Genomic DNA, 19,866 nt, shown 5'->3' on the forward strand with positions numbered 1-19,866 from the left:
ATACCTGTTATTTGTGTCAACACTATTTAAAGCCTGCTTATGGCTATTTTGTTTCTAGTATTTGTTTTTAAAATAAATATTCCAATTATAAAATAGACAAGTCTGTTGTTTGCAGATTCTTTAGTCTGTATCACATCTGTCCATTGTTGATGCTGATTAAATAGAGCGATGCTGTGACAAATTTTAACTCTTCCCATACATATAATTATTAAACAGTGCATATCAAAATCAAAATCAAATGCATTCTCTTGGGAGGAAGGTGAATTAGCTTGTGAGGCCAGTAACTCACCACGTGACCTTGGGCAAGATGTCCTCATCTCTAACCTCATGGGTTTGGATCAGGATATTTCTAGAGCTCCTCTTAGGTCTACTTTGATTATAAGTTGCACATGCATATTGTCAAGGTAAATTACCAATTACACTGTATCTCAATAAAGTAAATGAATCACACACACTTAGAAATTATCAGTGAATAATTTCTGGGGTGATGAATATCTGTCACTCACAGATAATTATCTACAAAGTGCACTAGCTAAGAATATGACACAACCTACAAGTTAGTGCTCTTAATGTTCTGAAAAATCCCCTTGCTTCATATAGATGCATATCTAATAGCTTCAAAAAAAGAAAAATAAACTCTATAGCTTTCTTCAAAATTCTAAAAATCCTTCTTTAACAGAAATAGGAAGATGGACTCTTGAGTAGCACAGAAACAATCTTGTGCACAATACAACTATTTTCTTTGGAGCAAAGGACTGCGGGACCTATGGTGTTCCCTTCTGCGTCTGTGCTCCGCTGACCATCTGGACCCAATTGCTGTGACTTCTTCCCCACTCTCCTCTCCAGATTCATAGTAGTCATCTTCTGCATGAAACAATGGTTTGGGTCTTAAGGCTGCCCTTCTGCCTCCACCAACATGCTCTTCTTGGCTTGTACTTCTTTGATAAACAAAGTTGGATGGCTTCCCTCCTTTGTTTGAACTTTTCACTGGGATTATTTCTTTTGTCAGTTGTTTTTCTTGAAGAAAACTTGCTTGAAAGTATGCAGTGAACACATCAAAGGAGAATTCTGAATTATTGCTGCCCTTATCTAGGAAATAATGACAAGAAGACATGAGAACAAGACCTAAGATATGAGAGAAAACAACATCCAGATGGTCAGAGCTCAGAACAAAACAGAATCCTTTCTGAAGGTCCAGCTCACTCAATTTTCTTATTAGCATTATTGTCTCTTTTCAAGTTTGCTATCCCAGCAAGGGAATGAAATACAGTTGACCCTTGAACAACATGAGGTTGGGGGTACCTACTCCCTGTACATTCGAAGGTCCATGTATAACTTTGGTGACTGGAAGCTTTACAGATAACAGTTGATTAACACATACTTGTATGTTAGATGTGTTTCTAGAACTGTAGTTTTATAATAAATTAAATTAGAGAAAATAAAATGTCATTAATAACATCATAAAGAAGAGAAAATACATTTACAGCACTGTACTAGTTTTTATTTTAAAAATCCACATATAATTGGACCCACGCAGTTCAAACCTGTATCATTCAAGGATCAACTGTAGAAGTTATATGCTCAGTGTTCTGAATAAATAGAAATGTATGAAAATGTGTGTACCAAGCTTGTCTCCTCCAGGTAAGTACAGAGTGCTTTTTCCAAAGTCAGAACAATTGGCATGAAGGCACAAAGATGCTTTGTGTTGTCAAAGACCAATGCTAAACTGAAGTATACATCGTACTCTATATGAAAGTGGCTATTTTTATCTAGGTTTGATTTTTAATCAATGGTTATAAGAAAGCATTAAATCTGAATTTCTTCCCTTTTAACCTTTTTAGTCAATTTTGGAGTAACAGGGATAGGGTGTAGGCACAGTAGAGCAGTGGTCTCCAACATTTTTTGCTCCAGGGACCGATTCTGTGGAAGACAATTTTTCTTTGGGGGAACAGGAGGTGGAGCGCTGATGAATTTGGTGACTAGCCCGCTGCTCACTTCCTGTTGCGTGGCCTGGTTCTTAACAGTCCACAGACTGGTACCGGTTCTTGACCCAGGGGGTTGGGGACCCCTGCAGTAGAGAGCTTTGTGTGGCACAATAACTATGACTAGATGTTCTCATTTCAAAAGAGGTAAGGAGATGAACAGAGTGTGGCTGGCACACAGTGGAGATAATGATAGGGATAAAAGTCCATTTATTGGGAACTTAGTATGTGTCTGTCACTGTGCTAATCATTTCACATTTATTATGCTATTTAGTCCTCATTATAATCCTTAGTGATGAGAAAAATTATGGTGCTCATTCCATAGATGAAGGTTTCAAGAGGTAAGTGACTTTCAGTATCATACAATATCTTCAATGAAGACAAGACTGAAGTTTGAGCAGGGTATGGCCAGCTGCTTATCCACCATTGACCAGGCTGTTCCTGTCTCCTTTACATATGTCATGTGCAGGTCAGGAGAGCTGCATCATGAGAGCAGAAAACCCATTGTGAATCTATGTACTGTCTTCTCTTGGGTGACCTTCCAAATACCTAAGCCATACTCCAGACATTGTCTTTTCCTTCACTGTGCACGCATCCTCAAAGGAATATTTTCCACAATCTCTTTAATTCTCAAAGTTTTATCCTTACAAATTTATTTTCCCTTTAAATATTCTCCTGAGAATTTAGGTATGTTAAGACCGTTCATTTAAATCTGAAAGCAGGGTTCTTTCTCCCACTTTCTCCTCCTTCCTAAAAAAAGCAAAACAAAAAACACAAAACAAAATCCCCAGAGCTAGAACTAATATGCACACAGGTTTATACTTGACAAAATGTGTTTAGGATGTGGGACATCAGAAAATCTTAAAATACCCTGTTCAATATATTTTTTACAAAATGTGACCAAATTATCCTGAGAAGGTAGCCTGTAAGTTAAGGAGGGCAGAAAGCTGCAATCAATGCTTTGAATAAAGAAAATGTTAGTATATTATTTGTCTCTTTCTTCATGACTCCATTTTAATTTGTGCTCTACAGTCTGGCCTGGGGCCCGAGTTCCTTTTGATCTTTTGGTGTTTGGAACACTACCTAAGAACTCTTTGAGAAAATAATAGCCTTGATGTGTCTTCACCCAGGAGCTGATCCTTCTTCCCACTCCCCTTTTCCTCCTCCTCATTTCCAACCTCTCCTTCTGAACATATGCTTCCATCAGTAGACAGAGTCTAATCACCATTTCCTGACCACTTCCTGGTTATTGAATGTGGACTCCATGCACTAGAAAGAGGCAGGCCAATACTTGCAACTTAAATCTCTAGATCTTTCCACAATAGGAGATAGTGGCTCACTGGAAAGCAGAAAGAGGAAGGAGGAAGAATGGGGACTGTTCTTTGTCCCACTGGCACAATCCAGGTCAGCACCCAGGCAGCACATTTCCAGGGAGAGATCCATTCTTATACCTGTGATCTGACTAAGAGCCTTAACTTCTGGACATGCATCCTGGGGCAGAGTGAAGGAGAAACAGGGAAAATGCACCTGCTCAGGGCAAGGCAGAGCCTAATACACAGGATGAAAGTGCACTATCTAATACAGACCCAGACCTCTGATGCTACCCCTCCCCCCACACCCTCCTCATGGTTTCATTTTGTTTCAGTTGTGGTAAAGCACACATAACATAAAATTTAGCATCTTAACCATGTTTTTTATTTTAACCATACTTAAGTGTACAGTTCTGTAGCACTAAGTGCATTCACACTGTTGTGTAATCATCACCACTCTCCAGCTACAGAACTTTTCATCTCCCCCAACCCATATGTGTTTTAAGCAGTTTCAGGGCAGACAAGGGATATCCAGGCAAGACCTCTATACTTATAACATCAAGTAAACCCCAAGGGCAAAGTGGAATTGGAAGAGCGCATGGAGACCCCTCAAACCAGCAGGGAGCTGCTCCCTGGCATCCAGAGTAAGGGATGTCCTGCCCACTGGAGGGCAAAGGGAGAGAGGAAAGAAAGTGCTTTCCAAGTTGTAAGGTGGTTTGCCAGGGATTGCCTATTGGTTGGACATCTCCCTCTTTGTTCTCCCTAGAGCCCCTCTGACCATCCCCTGAACTTGTTCTGGTATGGAACTGGCTTCAAGGGATTAAGTAATTGTGCCCAGATATACAATGAGGACTATCTGATTCTCCCCATGATTATTATGATAATTCTTTAAAACAATACTTCATTACTTTTCCTTTCAGATTTCTAGGTTTACCACTACTTTCACTCACATAATGCAGTTTAAAACCAGTTGAATACACTTGGAAGAAAACATAATAATTGGGATGAAGATTTAATTTCATTTCTAGATCAATGCATGTAGAACTGACATTTTTGATGTATTGTCTTCTTTTCTAGAAACATCTCTATCTCCCTATGTCAACCCTTTTCTGATATCCCTCAATAGTCATAATAATGGCTAATATTTATTGCACATTTACTTGGTTCCAGGCACTGTTCTAAGAGCTTTTTGTGCAATAGTTTGTGTGTGAAACATATCAGTATTCTCCCCTTTGCAGAGAGGAAATGACAACATAGAGAAGTAGAATTTTATGTTTTCTTCATGTACGTTTTAGACATATTTTCCTGGGATTTTATGATTTTTACTGAAAGTATGAGTGAGAAGTCTTTTAGGGAATCTGTTGAAAGGATAGGATCTTTTGAGCTGATAATCTGATGAATAATGTAAACGTATTTCCAAATGTTAAACAATCCCACCTGTGGAATAAGTTCCACTTTGTAAGGCGTAGTATTACTCTAATGTTCTGCTGTATTTTGTTTGTAATGCTTTATTTTAAGATTTATACATTAATGCTCAGGAGAGCATTTTCTGTTACCATAGAATGTGATACTGATGTTCATCTTATAAGAAATTATTGTGAGACTTTCTATTGTATTTTCTATTCACTCCAACAATACATAGTTCCAGATGATTCATACCAGGAAGATTTTTAAAAATTAATCTGCTGTCCACTCTGTAACTGGTGCTCTTTTGTTTGTTGTTTTGTTTTGTTTAACTCTTTAAAAACATAAAATAATACTAGTCAAAAGACTGTGATCTGAGAATAGATGACTAGACCAGTGAGACAGAATTGACTCCAAAACTCTCTCAGAATAAATGACTTTAGTACAACAAAGATGGCATGTCATCTTAAAGGGAAAAATAATGTTGAGATAGGAACAATACCATTTAAAAACAATCTCTATCTTAATCTACACAAAAATAAATATCAGATGATTTGAAATTTATGTGAGAAAATCAAACCACTATAGTTTTAAATGAAAAATATTGGGTAAATTATTTTCTCATTTTTCTGTAGAAGATCAAGCAGATTTCATTAATCAGAGCCTGAATGGCAAGTATGTCTAAACCCTAAAAGAGAAATGCAAAACTTGAGGAAAAATCACTAGCAACAAACATACGATAGTAGATGATGTCCTTGTTATATAATATTCTTCAAATTCAATATAAGAAAACAACCAACCAAATAGAAAAAAAAATGACCACAGTAAAAACAGAAACTTCCCCAAAAGAAATATAATTAGCTTTAAAATTATGAAAAGATGTTCAACCACACCAGAAATAAAGACATATGAAAGTTAAATTTTTTCTTATCATATCATAGATTACTCAAAAGTTTGGAAATAGCCCAGAGATACTATAAGTGTTCAGAAATGACCTTTATCACAGATGGTGGTATAAGAGTAAATTTAAATATATATAATTTTTGACCTCAAAGTCTTATTTCCAAGAAAATGCATTAAGGAAATAATTGCTTAGGATTTGTGCAACAATCAGTCACAAATCATCCAAGTCACTTATTATATATCATTGAAAACTGGAAATACCTTAAATATTTGTCAATAAGGATTTAGCTAAATAAGCAATAGGGCATTTATAAAATTGATTCTTATTAAGTCATTAAAATGACCAAAAGGTTCATATCTATTGACATGGAAATATGTCTACAACATATGATTGAGTGAAGTAGACAATTTTTAAAAGTTATAAAACAAAGATTATACTATTATTTTATGTATAATATGATGCTGGTGTGTTTAAGTTTTTTTGTGTGTCTCCAGTATGGGTAGGGTAGTATACCCAGTAGTGGTTAGGATGCTATAGAGAAAATTATAGAAGAATTCCTACCAAAATATTCTATAGTGATTATATATGGGTTTTAGGTTTTCAAATACTTCTAATTTTCTATTTATGCTTTTCTATACTGGTTGATTTTGTTTTTATATCAAGCATGTTTTTAAATCAGAAGATAATTTAAAGAAATAATTATATTCACTTTTCAAAGATTAAATTCTAAAATCCCTACATGTTGTTTTGAATTTCCAATTCAAAGTCTTGAAATTTTAGGAAAATTAAAGTTGACAACATATATATGCATTTATATATGTGTGTATATAATAAAACACACACATATATAAATGCATGTGTGTGTGTTTATATATGTGTGTGTGTATAACACACAGATAATAAAAGGAGAACATTTCATCAGTAAACATGATGAAATTATTTTAGTAAAATTTAACCAACTTGGAATAAGTCTGGTAATTTTTAAACCATGGGTGAATTCTTGACAAATGTGCCCATTTTTTTGTTTCCCTAAGACAGGGCTCAACAAATTGTGACCCTTGGGCTATATTTGGTCTGCTGCTTCTTTTTGTATGGCCTATAAACTTAGAATTGTTGTTACATATTTGAATGGCTAAAAAAATTGAAAGAAGAATATTTCATAAGATGATATGAAATTTAAATTTCAGTGTCCATCAATAAATTTCTGAATTAGATTAATAAAAAGTTGTTTTTTCTTTTTCTTTTTTTTAGTCACAGAAGTATATATATAATATTCTTGTTTTTACATTTTGGTCCCCAAGCCCCAGAATATATATCATGTGGCACTTTATAGATAAGAAAAAGAGCAACCAGATAAGCCAGTTACCTCTGAAATCAGCGGCCCTCCTGCCTCTTCTTGCAGGCTGAGGATTGCTATATGGAAAAGACAGATAGCGGATGTTTTTGGCACCAGCCTGTAAGAAACAAGTAGAAATAAAAGCAGAGTTATCTACTGCAATTTGGAGTTTCATGTGGCAACCAAAGTGAAGACTCAGACCTATACTGTGTCATCTTATTTGGATGACTGGCTTTTGGTTACTTTGATTAAAAAAAAAAATGCTTCAGCTTTTAATACATATTTTCTTTCCTTCTTATGTAAAATAGACCATTATAAACCTCTCAAAGTTACTCCCACTGCCTCACTGAGATTAGGGTAGAGAGGAGGAACTACTCCAGAACCAACCTCCATCCAGTAGTCCTAGTAAGATTGGTTTGCTCTGGCCTCAGATAGAATAGCTCATATGTACAGCAGGTGTTATGGAAATTAGGCCCAAGCATCTTGGCAAAAACAACCTCTTCTCTGGGAGAGATGTAAGCTTTCTAGAGCCAGGGGCCCTGGTCCAAGAAGGTCTCCTTGCATGTTCAGTATCTAGCCACCTTGCTGTCTGGTCTAGACTCAGTCCAGTGAGTTCAGTACAGTCACTGACCCATCCCGGAAGACAGATCCCATGGGTTCCTAAGGCCCTGGACACCAAGAGAGATACCCAAATATGGAGTCCTGCACCCTATTCCTTTTGTATTTCTCTGTCAATAAAACAGTTATTTTTTACTGTTTTACTGGTTTAAATACCAGTGCTAGTCACCTGAGTCGGCCCTGTACAGAGACTGGCCCAGCTCTCAGGTGTGTCCACAGTCCCCACCTCACCGGCTTTCCCCATGGCAGGCTGTGGCCTTTCCTCATGCTCTCCTGGAAGGTGTTCTGGCGACGAAGCAGGATCTCTTTAACCTCGTTCTCAATTGTTTCAGGTCTGAGGTTGTATTTGTTGTAGGGCAGTGTCTGGAGAAAGATGAAATGTTGAATATGAAAGGGCAACTCTAGTATAGCTGCCTACTTCGGGGGACCATCAAAATATCATGACTTAAGACCACTATAGCAAGAAGACACCATGGAAGTCATCTGAGCATTTTCTTTAATTACAGGGGAGCAAGCTGCAGCACCACAAGGAAGAGTCTATGACCGAGGCCACCCCTATCAGAACATGTCTGTGGTCGCATCTGGTGCCTCCTGGCTCACACAGCAGTGTTCTTCATCTTACTCTCCCTCTACTTTCCTTGCAGCACTCCCCACTCTCAAATACCCACAGACTTTGGCTCCCCAATATACACACTTTTTTCCCTGGGCTGTGTTTTTATACTAAGCCCGTGGTTACTAAATTTAATGAATCAGGACTATGTCAGAACTACCTTGGGAATTCCCATAAGGTCACATTTTTTAGTTTTGCTAACTAAAGACACATTTAAAAAATCAACCAAATACATCATCTTGGATAAATAATAGTCCTTCAAATTTAATCAATTTAGCTTAATGAAAAACTTCCTCCTTGTTCTTATTAAGGCCAGTGATATCCTGTGTTGAATGACAGACCAACATTAGTCCTCAGATGTTTACGAAGTGCTTAATGGGAACTTGTCTCTTTTCTTTTCAGTCAGGGTTTACCAGTGAATATCCCGTTTCCCATGGGCCAGTAGGTCTCTTTGGTAATAGACCCAGGACTGCAGGCACTATCACTCTTGGTTAATGGATGTTTTAATCAGGATATTCAGTTCAACAGCAAAAAAGCGATTTCTTTATATGCCAGGTGCCATAGTAGACAGGAAATTTTTAAAAATGGGTACGTCAAAAGTACAGTCTTCAAAAAGCTCATACTCTACTGGGGCAATTATACAAATAAACACATGCTATTATGTGTTCAGGTATGTAATAAGATATTGGGGTCTGCAGCAGTTTTAGGGGACAGGCAAAATGTCAATCAGGCAGTTTGTGTGTGTTTTAGTGTATATACCTCCAGTTAAGCACATCTGTGGCCTTTGTTATCTATTACTTCAATAATAGTTAACTAATCCTCATAAAATAGCAACTGTCTGAAACTAGTTCCATATAAAAAGCATATGTTGCGGGGCAAGGGAACAAAAATGAATTAGCAAAACCAAACCTCTCCATCAGCTGTTGTGAGATCTCTACCAGACACTCCTGACAAATTAACCAATCTGACAAGAACTTGTCTAAAAAATTGGAATTTTGAAGACATTTTGAAATATGGATTTTTAACTACCATCAATAATGATGGACCTCAACCTATGTATATTTTGTACATTGAGATATTAAAGGGTACATATAGCACTGTCATAAAAATATTTTTAAAATAAACATCTAGAATACTGAGACAAACTTTTATAATTTTTCAGCACTGTTAAATTCACACAAAACTGAAGTCAGTGTATGTGTTTACATATATATACACATGTGTATACATGTGTGCGCATACATATGTTGCTAGTAGAAATTCCCTACACCCTGATTTGAGAGAAGGTTGTACTTTAAGAAAAATTTGGACATTTTTTTTCTGTTTTGCCTCATATCACTTCACCCATGTGCTTGTCTAATTTGCTTATCTGTAGGGAACATAGTAGGTCCTATGCATATAATATATATTCAAGTTTTTTCCCCTCTCCTTCTTCCCTTTATGCCTTTTAATAAAGGAGCTGGTGACTGTTTAAAACTTGTATTTCCAATTAAAACTTGAGCTCTTTGGGATAAAGATGTACATTCTAGATTTTCATTAAATCTTCACTAAAGGGAACTGAAATTAAAAATTTTTTTTCTCCTTTGAAAATATAAAATTCTGAGTGTGACCTGATCATTTAGGCCACCCCAGGGATTATTCATCAGTCTCTTGACTTATCCTTAGGATCAAGGCTAAGGCCAGTTTCTTCCCTTGTAAAGTTAGAGTTTTTCCTCAATCTCCATCCCCATTGCATTCTAAAGTACATGATGTAGTTGTTCTATTGAGAATCTCCGGAGTTGAGTTTTTCAACTTCCCCACCAGTGAAGATCTTGTACTAAAGGATGGTGCCAGAGCCCTCTTAGGTAGAAGAGACTCAGCAGAATCTGCTCAGTTTCAGACCAATTATGTATTAGGATTCCCCAGAGTGAAACCTTGCACTTAATCTAGCCTTGCTTTGAAGTGACTCCTCACTCCCAACATGGCCTCTTCCAAGATGTGGACTGTGAAAAATGTCCCAACTACAGTGTGAGGCCTAGTGACAACTATAGTGACCCACTATAGATGTCACCTTTTATAACAATCCTCAAAATTGTAGATGGTCCACTAGAAACAAATCAGTCAAATAACTGTCTTAGATAGCATTTTGAGAGCTGTTTTTCCTTCAAGAGAGCAAGAGAACCATGGTAAACGTGAGTAGCCACATGACTATGCAGAAGATAGAGAAAAGGAAGACAGGAAGGGAGAGAACTGGTAAGTTTCACTCTCAAAGTAACAAAAGTGCAGGCAAAAGCCATCTCAGAGGCTTGGGATTCCCCTCCGTTTATTATTTATATTCTCCCCACGTGACTTTCTGTAACCTATGTGTTTATTTGTGTGGTTGCCTCTCACAGGCCTCCTGCTGGGGACCTATCCCACAAGACAGGCATGTGTCCTGACTGGGAATGGAACCAGCAACCCATTGGTTTGCAGGCCACTGCCCAATCCACTGAGCCATACCAACCAGGGCTCCTATCTGTTTATTTGGAGACAACAAGGAAGAGGGCTACCGCATAATTTAGAAGGGATTAACCTAGAGAACAGGCTGATTAGGTGTATGGACACAAGAAGAAAGGTTGCTATCTGGGAAACTGCATAAAAGGGAAAAAGGAGAGAATGGGCAGTTAACCTCATTTTAGTTGGAGACCCAGGATCTCTATCTCTATTTCTGGACCTTTGCCTTCATCAACTTTCATCAACACGTAAAAGGCTGAGTAGCAGGCACCCTTTGGGCTCTGGCCCTCAGTAAGCTAGCCCATGTTGTCTAAATCAGGAAGTTCTTAACTATTTAGCTAAGGCAGAACAGTGATAGTCTTACTGAAACAGTTTCACTTGGAATAATTTGAAAGCTGTTGCATTTTCTCTAAATGTGCTATGATTGCTGCTGACCTATATTCCTTCAGCAGGTGCAGAGACTTTCCATGACACATTCCCCTTAATCATTGACCTTTTCAAAACAGGAAGCTGAAACATTTACTTTCATTGAATCCTGTAAATATGGAGTCATAAAAAGAGCACTAAGTAGGCAGTTCGAAGACCTGGGTTCTTCCTTTTATTTTGTGATCTTAAACAAGTCAAATAACCAACTCCTCTAACCATAGCATTTTCTACTTGAAAATTAGGAAATTCAACTAGATTTTTTTTTTTGGTCCTATTAAGACTAATTTATGACATAGTCATAAATACCAAGGCCCTTATAAACAATTCACTAATAATCGTACTGAAGAATTGTGAAGTTCGATTGAATCCTCAAACTTAAAAACAAAAAACTCCTAATTAGAGGTCTCAAGTTTATATATCCTTGGACTAAATCAAAGTTTCAGAAGCACTCACCCACTGATTCAAGAAATGTTCCTACTTTGCACTTTGGACCAGTTCCCAAATGCTAGTATAGATTCTGTACCTTTTTCAAAAATTGAGAATATATCTAATACATATCCTCTTTTAAAAAGGCTGTCACCATTGCAGTTTCAGTATTCTAGTAGAAACCATCTCGATTTTTTGAACTCTATTATAATCAAAAATTGAAACAACTATCCTCCCTGACTGGGAGCCATCATTTTTCTGCTGGACTAGGACCAGCCTGACCCCTAGGGACAGCAACTGGATTTGCATTTCTTTTTATACCACAAGTGCCAATTTGGAGCAGAAACATAATAATGAACTTTCTATCCTCCAAACTAAGCTGGGAGAAATTGTTCAACAGAAAGGCTGCTTTAGAGTGGACAATGTGACCAAGACCTGGTTCTCTAGGGGTTCCCAGGACAGGCCACAGAGACAAGTAAGATGACTTATACACACCCTCTGTCGAACTTGGTACATGTTGCATGTCAGAATGTTTCTCATGGCCTCCACATCTTCAGGGGAAAGCCTTTTGATTCCTTGCATCCTCTGGGTCCTGCAAACATCATTTGAGGAAGGAAAGCATTATTTTTCTATCTTGGCAAGAGTGCCTCAAAAGTATCAGAGTACTTGTGGGAGTTCTAAATTCCAGGCCCCTGTGTTCATATAATCTTTCCTATTGTTTTGGTAAGCTTCTGTGAAATGTCAGTGCATGAATCTTAACTTACATTTTAAAAATATAGTTTCTTTGCCTTTAGCTTGTACATAGAAAATATTATAACTCATTTTAAAAAGGGGCTTAAGATGTGACAGATCAGTTTTTTCCCTCCATATTTACTATAAACACTTTGTAAAATATAGTAAAAGTCAATTATTAGAAAATAAAATTTTAAAAACTACCATAAAATGCAAACCAAATATTTTACTGTTAGATTCAACAGAAATAAGATTACTCCCTCAAAACTGATTTTTTTTTTTATTTTTTAAGGCTGATTCTTAATTAGCTCTGAACTTATGGTAGACAAGTGACAGTCCATGGACAATGCTATCCACACACTACATTTTGAGTGACATTAAACTAAATGTATTACAGTTTTATGAGCACCTTTATGAGTACATCTACATTGGGATTTTTCCTTTAGAGGTTTTATCTTCAGTTAAAGAATGTTCTAAAAAACTAGTATCATATTTTACAAGGAGAATTAGAACATTTTTATCATGAAAAAGCCAGCCTGTTTCTGAGACACTGAGAACTCTGTGTGATTCTAGAAACAGTTGATGGCTCACTGCCTCTGCATAGACTAGCTCCTCACATTGTCCTTCACCATGAGCCCCCTACAACCTCCCCTAAAAGGGTTCAAAAACCAAGTCATGCCCAGATTATCAGTCAATGCACAATTGTCTTCTGAGGATTTCAAAGTCATGACATTGCTATATGCAGAATTTGCATTGACAAATATATTTGCTTTCAGTCATTTCAATACAGTGGAGGTAATTTCTCTTACTATTTTATGAGTAATATATAGTCACTGTAGGATGTAAGAACTAAAAAGGGAGAACTAAAGAAAATTAAACCAATTTTTAATACTATCCTCTCCCTTAACATTTTGATATAAATCCTTACAGAGTTTTGATTTTTTTTTTCCTTTCTAGCTGTAGCTCTTCTGAATACATAAGGGCAGTGCTGTGCTCATATCTGCTTGCAAAGGGCTTAGGATAGCTGATCAAAGAGATAAGTAGTTATTAGTTTCCATACAGGCCATTTTTGAATTATTTCCCCAAAACATTGGTAGCAATATAATCATAAATAACAAGGACATTGTGCAAGTAATATACGACCAGCAAAGGATTTTTAAGGACTTGAATGTTAGATATCACGGTATGTCAGGATTTGTGTAGCAATTCTATCTGTGCACTGACTGATACCCTTTCTACATAATCCTTGAAATCTAAGTTTCCATATCTTAACACTATTGACATTGTTACCACCTTTAGTTAACTGAACATTATTATAAGGGCTTTTCAACTTAATTGTTTAAATGTCCTTCAAATAAAATGTATTTTGATTTAGATACACCCACACATTCCAACAATTTCCACACATTCCTCTATTATGGTGGAAGTAATCTATTGCTAAGTAGAAACAAGTAGAAAATGAAACTGTTTCATTTTCTGTATGCATAATAAAAAAGCCAAGCAGGAAAAACCATTGTAAACGGAGTATTAAAGTGAAACTTCAGGTAACAGTAGATCTAACTTCGCACATTCCTTGGTTTACAATTGACCACTTTGGGAAGGACTAAACTTAATTAAAAGTCCATTCAGGCTGCTGGCTGAATGTGTAATACAGGCATCCCAAGGGCATCAACTTTCACTGATCCACAGTGAGAAGCTGCAGCTACAAAATCATAAAGACAAATTATTCACTTAGGCAAGGTGACACCTGGAGTTTTCCACCTGCCACTTGATTAGCAGAGTTATCCTACAAATAATTATATTACAAGCACAGGAAAAATACAATCCTTAGCAAAATGGAATGTTACTATTTTGTTAGTCAAAAAAAGTAAAATTATAAATTGAAAGACCTTTGCCACTTGAACCTTCATTCATTATCCATAAAAGAAATATCTGTCACCATAAAAAAAAAGTACTATGGTAATTTCATGGCTCTTAAAATCAAACAGGAAAATATGAATCTAAATGTATTTGAATAAAAGATTCACATTTCTCTTAACTTTTTTTTAAAAGATGCTATAATAGTGTAAAAAAAGGTTTTAATTCTAAACAATATAGATATAAAATCTGGTAGGTGTTATGTTCATGCCATAATATTAATTCACAAAACATCAAATACTATACCCTGATTCATTTAGAAGAATACATCCTCTTTCAATAGCTTTATGCATGAAATCCATAGAAAATACATGATAAGGTGGGTGAAGGACATGCCCACTGAGTAAGCAGTGGTGTCCAGCCACTCTTCTGTGACTGTGGTTGCCTAATGTCTTTTTTCTTCTTTCCTATTAAATTTATTGGTATGACTTTTTAGGCAGGTCACAAAGATGACCAAAATCTAGAATGAGTGAAGAGTGGCAGAGAAGAAGGCCTGACTTCTCATAACACCATGTTCCATTACAGAATGAAAATGGCATCAGTCTTCATTCCAGAGTCTTTGGTGTAAGAATGCATAAAGGTAAACTTATACCTGTCAATATGTGATCAAATAAAAATTTCTTAAACTACAATAAATGTAAGCTTTTTATAAATGACATGTTGAAATTATTTGGGAGTTTTTAAATATATTTAAAAATTGTATGTTGTAGTTTGCTATGCCTATAAATTTATAAATATTTCAATATCTTTTTAACATTAACCAAATATTTTTTAAAGCTTCCACAGTTTTAATCAATCTGAGCCTCTATCCTCTAATATTTCTAAGAGCTTACTACTCACTGGTAAAATGAGATGCCTCATATTTGAAATAATAATTCAAATACATATTCTACCTATTCCATAGAGTTGTCTTGAGGTTCAAATGAAATAACGCATGAAAAAGTAATAAAGTTCCATGGAATCAACACCATCTGCACTGTGTTACTGATAACTTTTGGTGAGGGGTTCTCCTAAAGGTTACAGAGTTTGCAAATCTAAATCTCTGTAGAACAACTGCTTAACTTTCTAAAGAAAAAAAAGTGCACTTTTCTGTTTTCATTTTATAAAAAATAATAAAAAGCGAGCTGAATACACATTCCTTTTTCCTATTATTGTATCAAGGTTTGTTTATTAAGAAATTAGTTGCTTTGATCTTAGGAGAGGAATTCCTTTTTGCTTGATGTCCTATGTATTTCTGATGAGATCAAATAAATGCAATTTAACTACTGAACTTGAATGAATATGTTCAAAAATTCTCCTCTCCACCCTAGTTTGGACTATACGTAGAAAAATACTTGTCTCTCACCTGTAAGGCTGTGTTACTAATCTTGAATCAATATGTTAAAACTGTCTGAAAGTGTAACTGACTCAACAGAAGCCACCCAGCCCCTCCAAATAAAGCTGGTTAAAAATTACCTGAGGTCAGAAACTGGGACAACTGTTTATGACCAATGCAATGTAATACAGAGATTCAAATTATGTTTTAGCACAGAACAGGCTGATTGTCATTAGAGATAAATGCTCCCACATTCCTAGACCAGGTGCTCACATGACTAGTAAGCAAACCAATTGAGGAAGTTTCTAACAGTCTAACTTGCCTGAACCTGTCCAGCCCTCCTGCCCTGCATTGAGTTAACTCCCATTCATCCTTCAGGGAGCAAGTCAAATGCCTGGGGACCAGGTGAGTTTCACCTCTTATACTGTCACAGCTTCTTAGACTTTAGAATTATGTTTGTGACTTTTTTTTATTAATTTAACCTTTTGTATTAATATCATGACCCAGCTCCATGAAGAAAGGGACTGTGCTGCTTTCACACAGGAGGTACCCAAAGAACAGGGTTGGGCCTAAGGTGAGGTTAGTGAGATACTTGCCTCTGGTAAGAGGATGTCAAAAAAATTATATACATTTCTTATCCCTCCCTGCACCCTCCTTCTACACCAAAGTTCGGCAATCAAGTTAAGTAGGATTTGAATGCAACGTTTTAGAAAATAAAGATCAATACAAAAAATCCAAGATAAATAAAATATCAACATTTTAAGTAAATACAGGCTCAATATTACTGATTTTTCTTTCTGCTTCAGGCTCTAATATGGCTCAGCATGGCACTGCCAATAAATATTTGTTAACACATTCCCGATTTTGCATCAAAAATTTCCTTAGAGCCATGTAATGGGCAGCACCAAAATAAACAAATCAGCCACAAAAACAGTTTCACTGAAAAATAAGGCAGACAGCTTTCTCTTTACACTGGGATGTACCCAGGGACACCACTATATTCATAGGCCATGGACGAGAGACAATGGTGTTTCTGCTTCATTAGCAAGTAAGGAATGAGAAGAAACATGCACTCAGACATTAATGACAATTTTATTGCTATCTATACTTAGGTCTTCTATCAACTAGGTTTTAAAACATGAGGACATTATTAAAGCTCATGATCAAGTGTTCTTACCAGTTGAACAGAACAGGATGAAAGGGCTGGAGTTCCTGATCTTAAGTACATGCTCTGATTAACTTTCTCAATTCATAAATAATTCCTTGGAGGAAAACTGGGCATCCATGGGTGGAAGCTGTTGTAAATTAATTCTTGTGATATTGAAAGGACTCTTGTTAAATGTCAGAGAGTTAAAGCAGCTTAGAAAATATTTGTCTACATCTTAAGATAATTGGTTTCCAATGCTCCAATAGAAGTGCCATGCTTCAGAGGGAATCACCTTGTAATAACAGACTTATATACAGGTTTTACCCCTCCCTACACCAGCCTCTACACCAACTTCCTAAGGCCCTCTGTTCCACAGGAAGTCAGTCATTTCCCTGATCTTGTTGTAAGCTCTCCCTCCCAAAGAAAATAATTTTCAGAAATTAGGTGAAACAGGTTGAACATGGCTAAGCTACAAAATACCAAGACTTAGATCAGCTATTTTTTCAAGATTTCTTTCTCATATTTGTGTCCCTTCACTCCCATATTCCCTTTAAGTAAAAATTAATGAGTTAGTGCCCTTGGGAATCCTGATATTGAATGTCTAGATCAATGGTTGCCAGAAGGGAGGGGTGTTGGAGGGCTGGGTGAAAATGTGAAGGGATTAAAAAGTACAAATTATAGTTATGGAACAGTCACAGGGATGTAAAGTACAGCATAGAGAATATAGTCAATAATATTGTAATATCTATGCATGGATCCAGGAGGGTATTCAAAATATTGGGGTGTCACTATGTAAATTATATGATTGCCCAACCACTATGCTGTACACCTGAAACTAATATAGAATAATACTGAAAGTAAACTATAATTGAAATAAGTTTTTAATGAAAAATAACCTAGGTCAAAGAGCAGGTATGACTTACTGATGGGATATGGAAAGGCCTGCAGAATTTAGGATACCAGTCTCTACCATCTCAAGAGCTTGTTTTATTTCCAGCTTCTTGTACAAAGAAACAATGCTTGATTTTGGCAGGTTCTTTCGGATTAGGATTTTCCGTAAATATCGATGATCAAACTTCTTAAACCTAAAATTGAAAACCAACATTTTGGAAATGTTTAACCTCTGTACATATGTAACTATGTACTTTTCTTAAAACAAATTACTACTTAACTTTGGTCTGAGCAACATCAGGACAGTGTCTGGAATTCCTAGCTGCTGAACATTTCTTTTAAATCATGAAATTAATATTTTTTTAAATAAAAAAAGAATGGCCCATTGGCCTGAATATAGTAAAAATCAACTAAACAAAAGGAAGGGACAAGCTGCAATCAGGACAAAAAGTTTACATAACTGTGGAGCAGGGAAGGCCTAGCCTAGCTCATCTTCAATTACAAGAAATGAGAGTGTTGAGGCTTTTGAACAAGTGTTTCATTCTAATAGCTCATAACAGTGGAAGCTTTACTTACAGTTATACTGGCCTATCCAAAAAAAACGCAGGAAGTTTAAATGGCCCTGTAGTTATAGTAGTTCTGCCCACTATGCTACAGATCATTCTCAAGTCTTCCAATTAAGGGAGTGGTTGTGGGAACCTACATATACCTTGACAGTCTGAATGATGGAGAATCTGAATAGGCTAGATGATGATGGCTACTGATTATTGTAGTGAACCTCTCACTGACCCATTAGACCGAGCTGCATGGATGTGTTGATACCTTCAGAGTTGGCCATTTGTTTGGGCATAAATTTTCAACACTTCCAATCATTTTACATTCAAGAAGTAATTTGTCTGCCTATTTTATTTGTTGCCATTCTTCTTGCCCTGCTTGCCATGTGGCTTCCCCTGATGCATCACTGGGTCATTTCCTCCATGCCTTCCATGTCCTGATTGACACAGGCTTCCCCCTTCCAGCTTCCCTAACGACTTCTTCGGAGCCTCCTCCACCCTTCCTTTTTGTTACCTGCCCAATAGAAATGGAGGTTTTTCAGAGTCCTGTCCTCAGTCAGTGACCTCATCCATGCCCATGGCTTTGGTTACGAAACACTCTCTGATAACACACAACCTTAATTTCCAGTCCAATCTTCCTCCTAAACCTGAGACTAAATTCCAAAAGGGGGCTGACAATATATATGAGATATATGAAACAGAATCTATTATTTAATTCTAAACATTGTCTACAGGTTATAAATTTAACCCTGACATTGTTATCTCCCTAGACTCCTTACCTAAAAATCTGAGAGTCATTCTTATTTTCCACCTGTTTCTTGTATGGTATGGTTCCCAGACCCTTTATCTTCTCAGTCCCCTTCCTCTAGATTCTTTCTAGTTTTATGCTGTTTCCAATGTAAGCTTTTGAGGTTGCCTATGCCATAAATATCCTTCCTATATAGTGACACCCTCAGTCTCCTTACTTGTCTCTCACTTGGTAGTGGCTCCATTGCCCACACACATCTTCAATTCCAGCCTTCAGGTGATCCATCAGCTGGCAAACCAAACACAAGAAAATGATTGCTGGTGAAACGTTAATGCTAAAAGACACAGGAGGAAATCTGATACACTTTGGAAAACAAAGGAGTTCTTAATTTTATCTTCTATCACTCTGTTCATATAACTAAAAAGCTATAAATCTTTTCATAGTAATTTAACTTTGTTTCATGATTCAATGACTGTAGAAAAAAGTTCCTTAATATTGCACATGACTTGCAATGAAAACAGTGTACTTGTCATTTTCTTTGAGTAATACATTTCTAGAACTATCTAGGAAATACCTCATTACTGAAATTATGTGGATATAAAGCCTATTAATTAACTGTACCTATTAATTTCATTGAAAAAAAAGAGAAAATGCCAGTATCCAATTTATACAGTTTCTAAAAATATAATACTACAGATGTTCTATTATAATAACTATAACAAAACTTACCTATATGCCTAATTTTTTTATTTAACATTTTGTCATGATCCAAGCCAACTATACCGCATTTGACTTATCCAAATTTTTTATAGGAACTTAAAAAAAGCACAATCCCTTCAAAATTTATGAATTAGTTTTCATATAATTTAAATTTTGTAATCATTAAAGTTCATACTAGCTTCTAAACTTTTTTGCAGAATATATTAAACTACTAAATTTCTGAAGTTCTTAATTGGTGCACATTTTATGATAATTATAACTTCTTTGAAAATAAGAAAAATAAATAAGAAAGAAGAAAATAACCAATTTTTACTGTCTTAGGTATATAATTTCTAATTTTGCAAAATAATGAAG

The 19,866-nt window shown here is 36.2% G+C and overlaps 1 protein-coding gene across 1 annotated transcript in view; it reads right to left on the reverse strand.

Annotated features, from left to right (window-relative positions):
* Window positions 1-733: 733 nt before the first annotated feature.
* SLC9A4 (solute carrier family 9 member A4) overlaps window positions 734-19,866 on the reverse strand; it is a 61,492-nt gene continuing 42,359 nt past the window's right edge. Inside the window, exons 7-12 of the mRNA XM_054577958.1 lie at window positions 19,010-19,080; window positions 17,523-17,684; window positions 11,984-12,080; window positions 7,786-7,917; window positions 6,967-7,054; window positions 734-1,089 (exon numbers count right to left, since the gene is read on the reverse strand). Of these exons, the coding sequence (XP_054433933.1) occupies window positions 734-1,089; window positions 6,967-7,054; window positions 7,786-7,917; window positions 11,984-12,080; window positions 17,523-17,684; window positions 19,010-19,080 (906 nt within the window). The remainder of the gene's footprint in view (window positions 1,090-6,966; window positions 7,055-7,785; window positions 7,918-11,983; window positions 12,081-17,522; window positions 17,685-19,009; window positions 19,081-19,866) is intronic.

This window comes from Pteronotus mesoamericanus, unplaced genomic scaffold (assembly GCF_021234165.1).
Source record: "Pteronotus mesoamericanus isolate MK-2021 breed Mesoamerican mustached bat unplaced genomic scaffold, CSHL_Meso_final contig_48, whole genome shotgun sequence".
Lineage (NCBI taxonomy): Eukaryota > Metazoa > Chordata > Mammalia > Chiroptera > Mormoopidae > Pteronotus > Pteronotus mesoamericanus.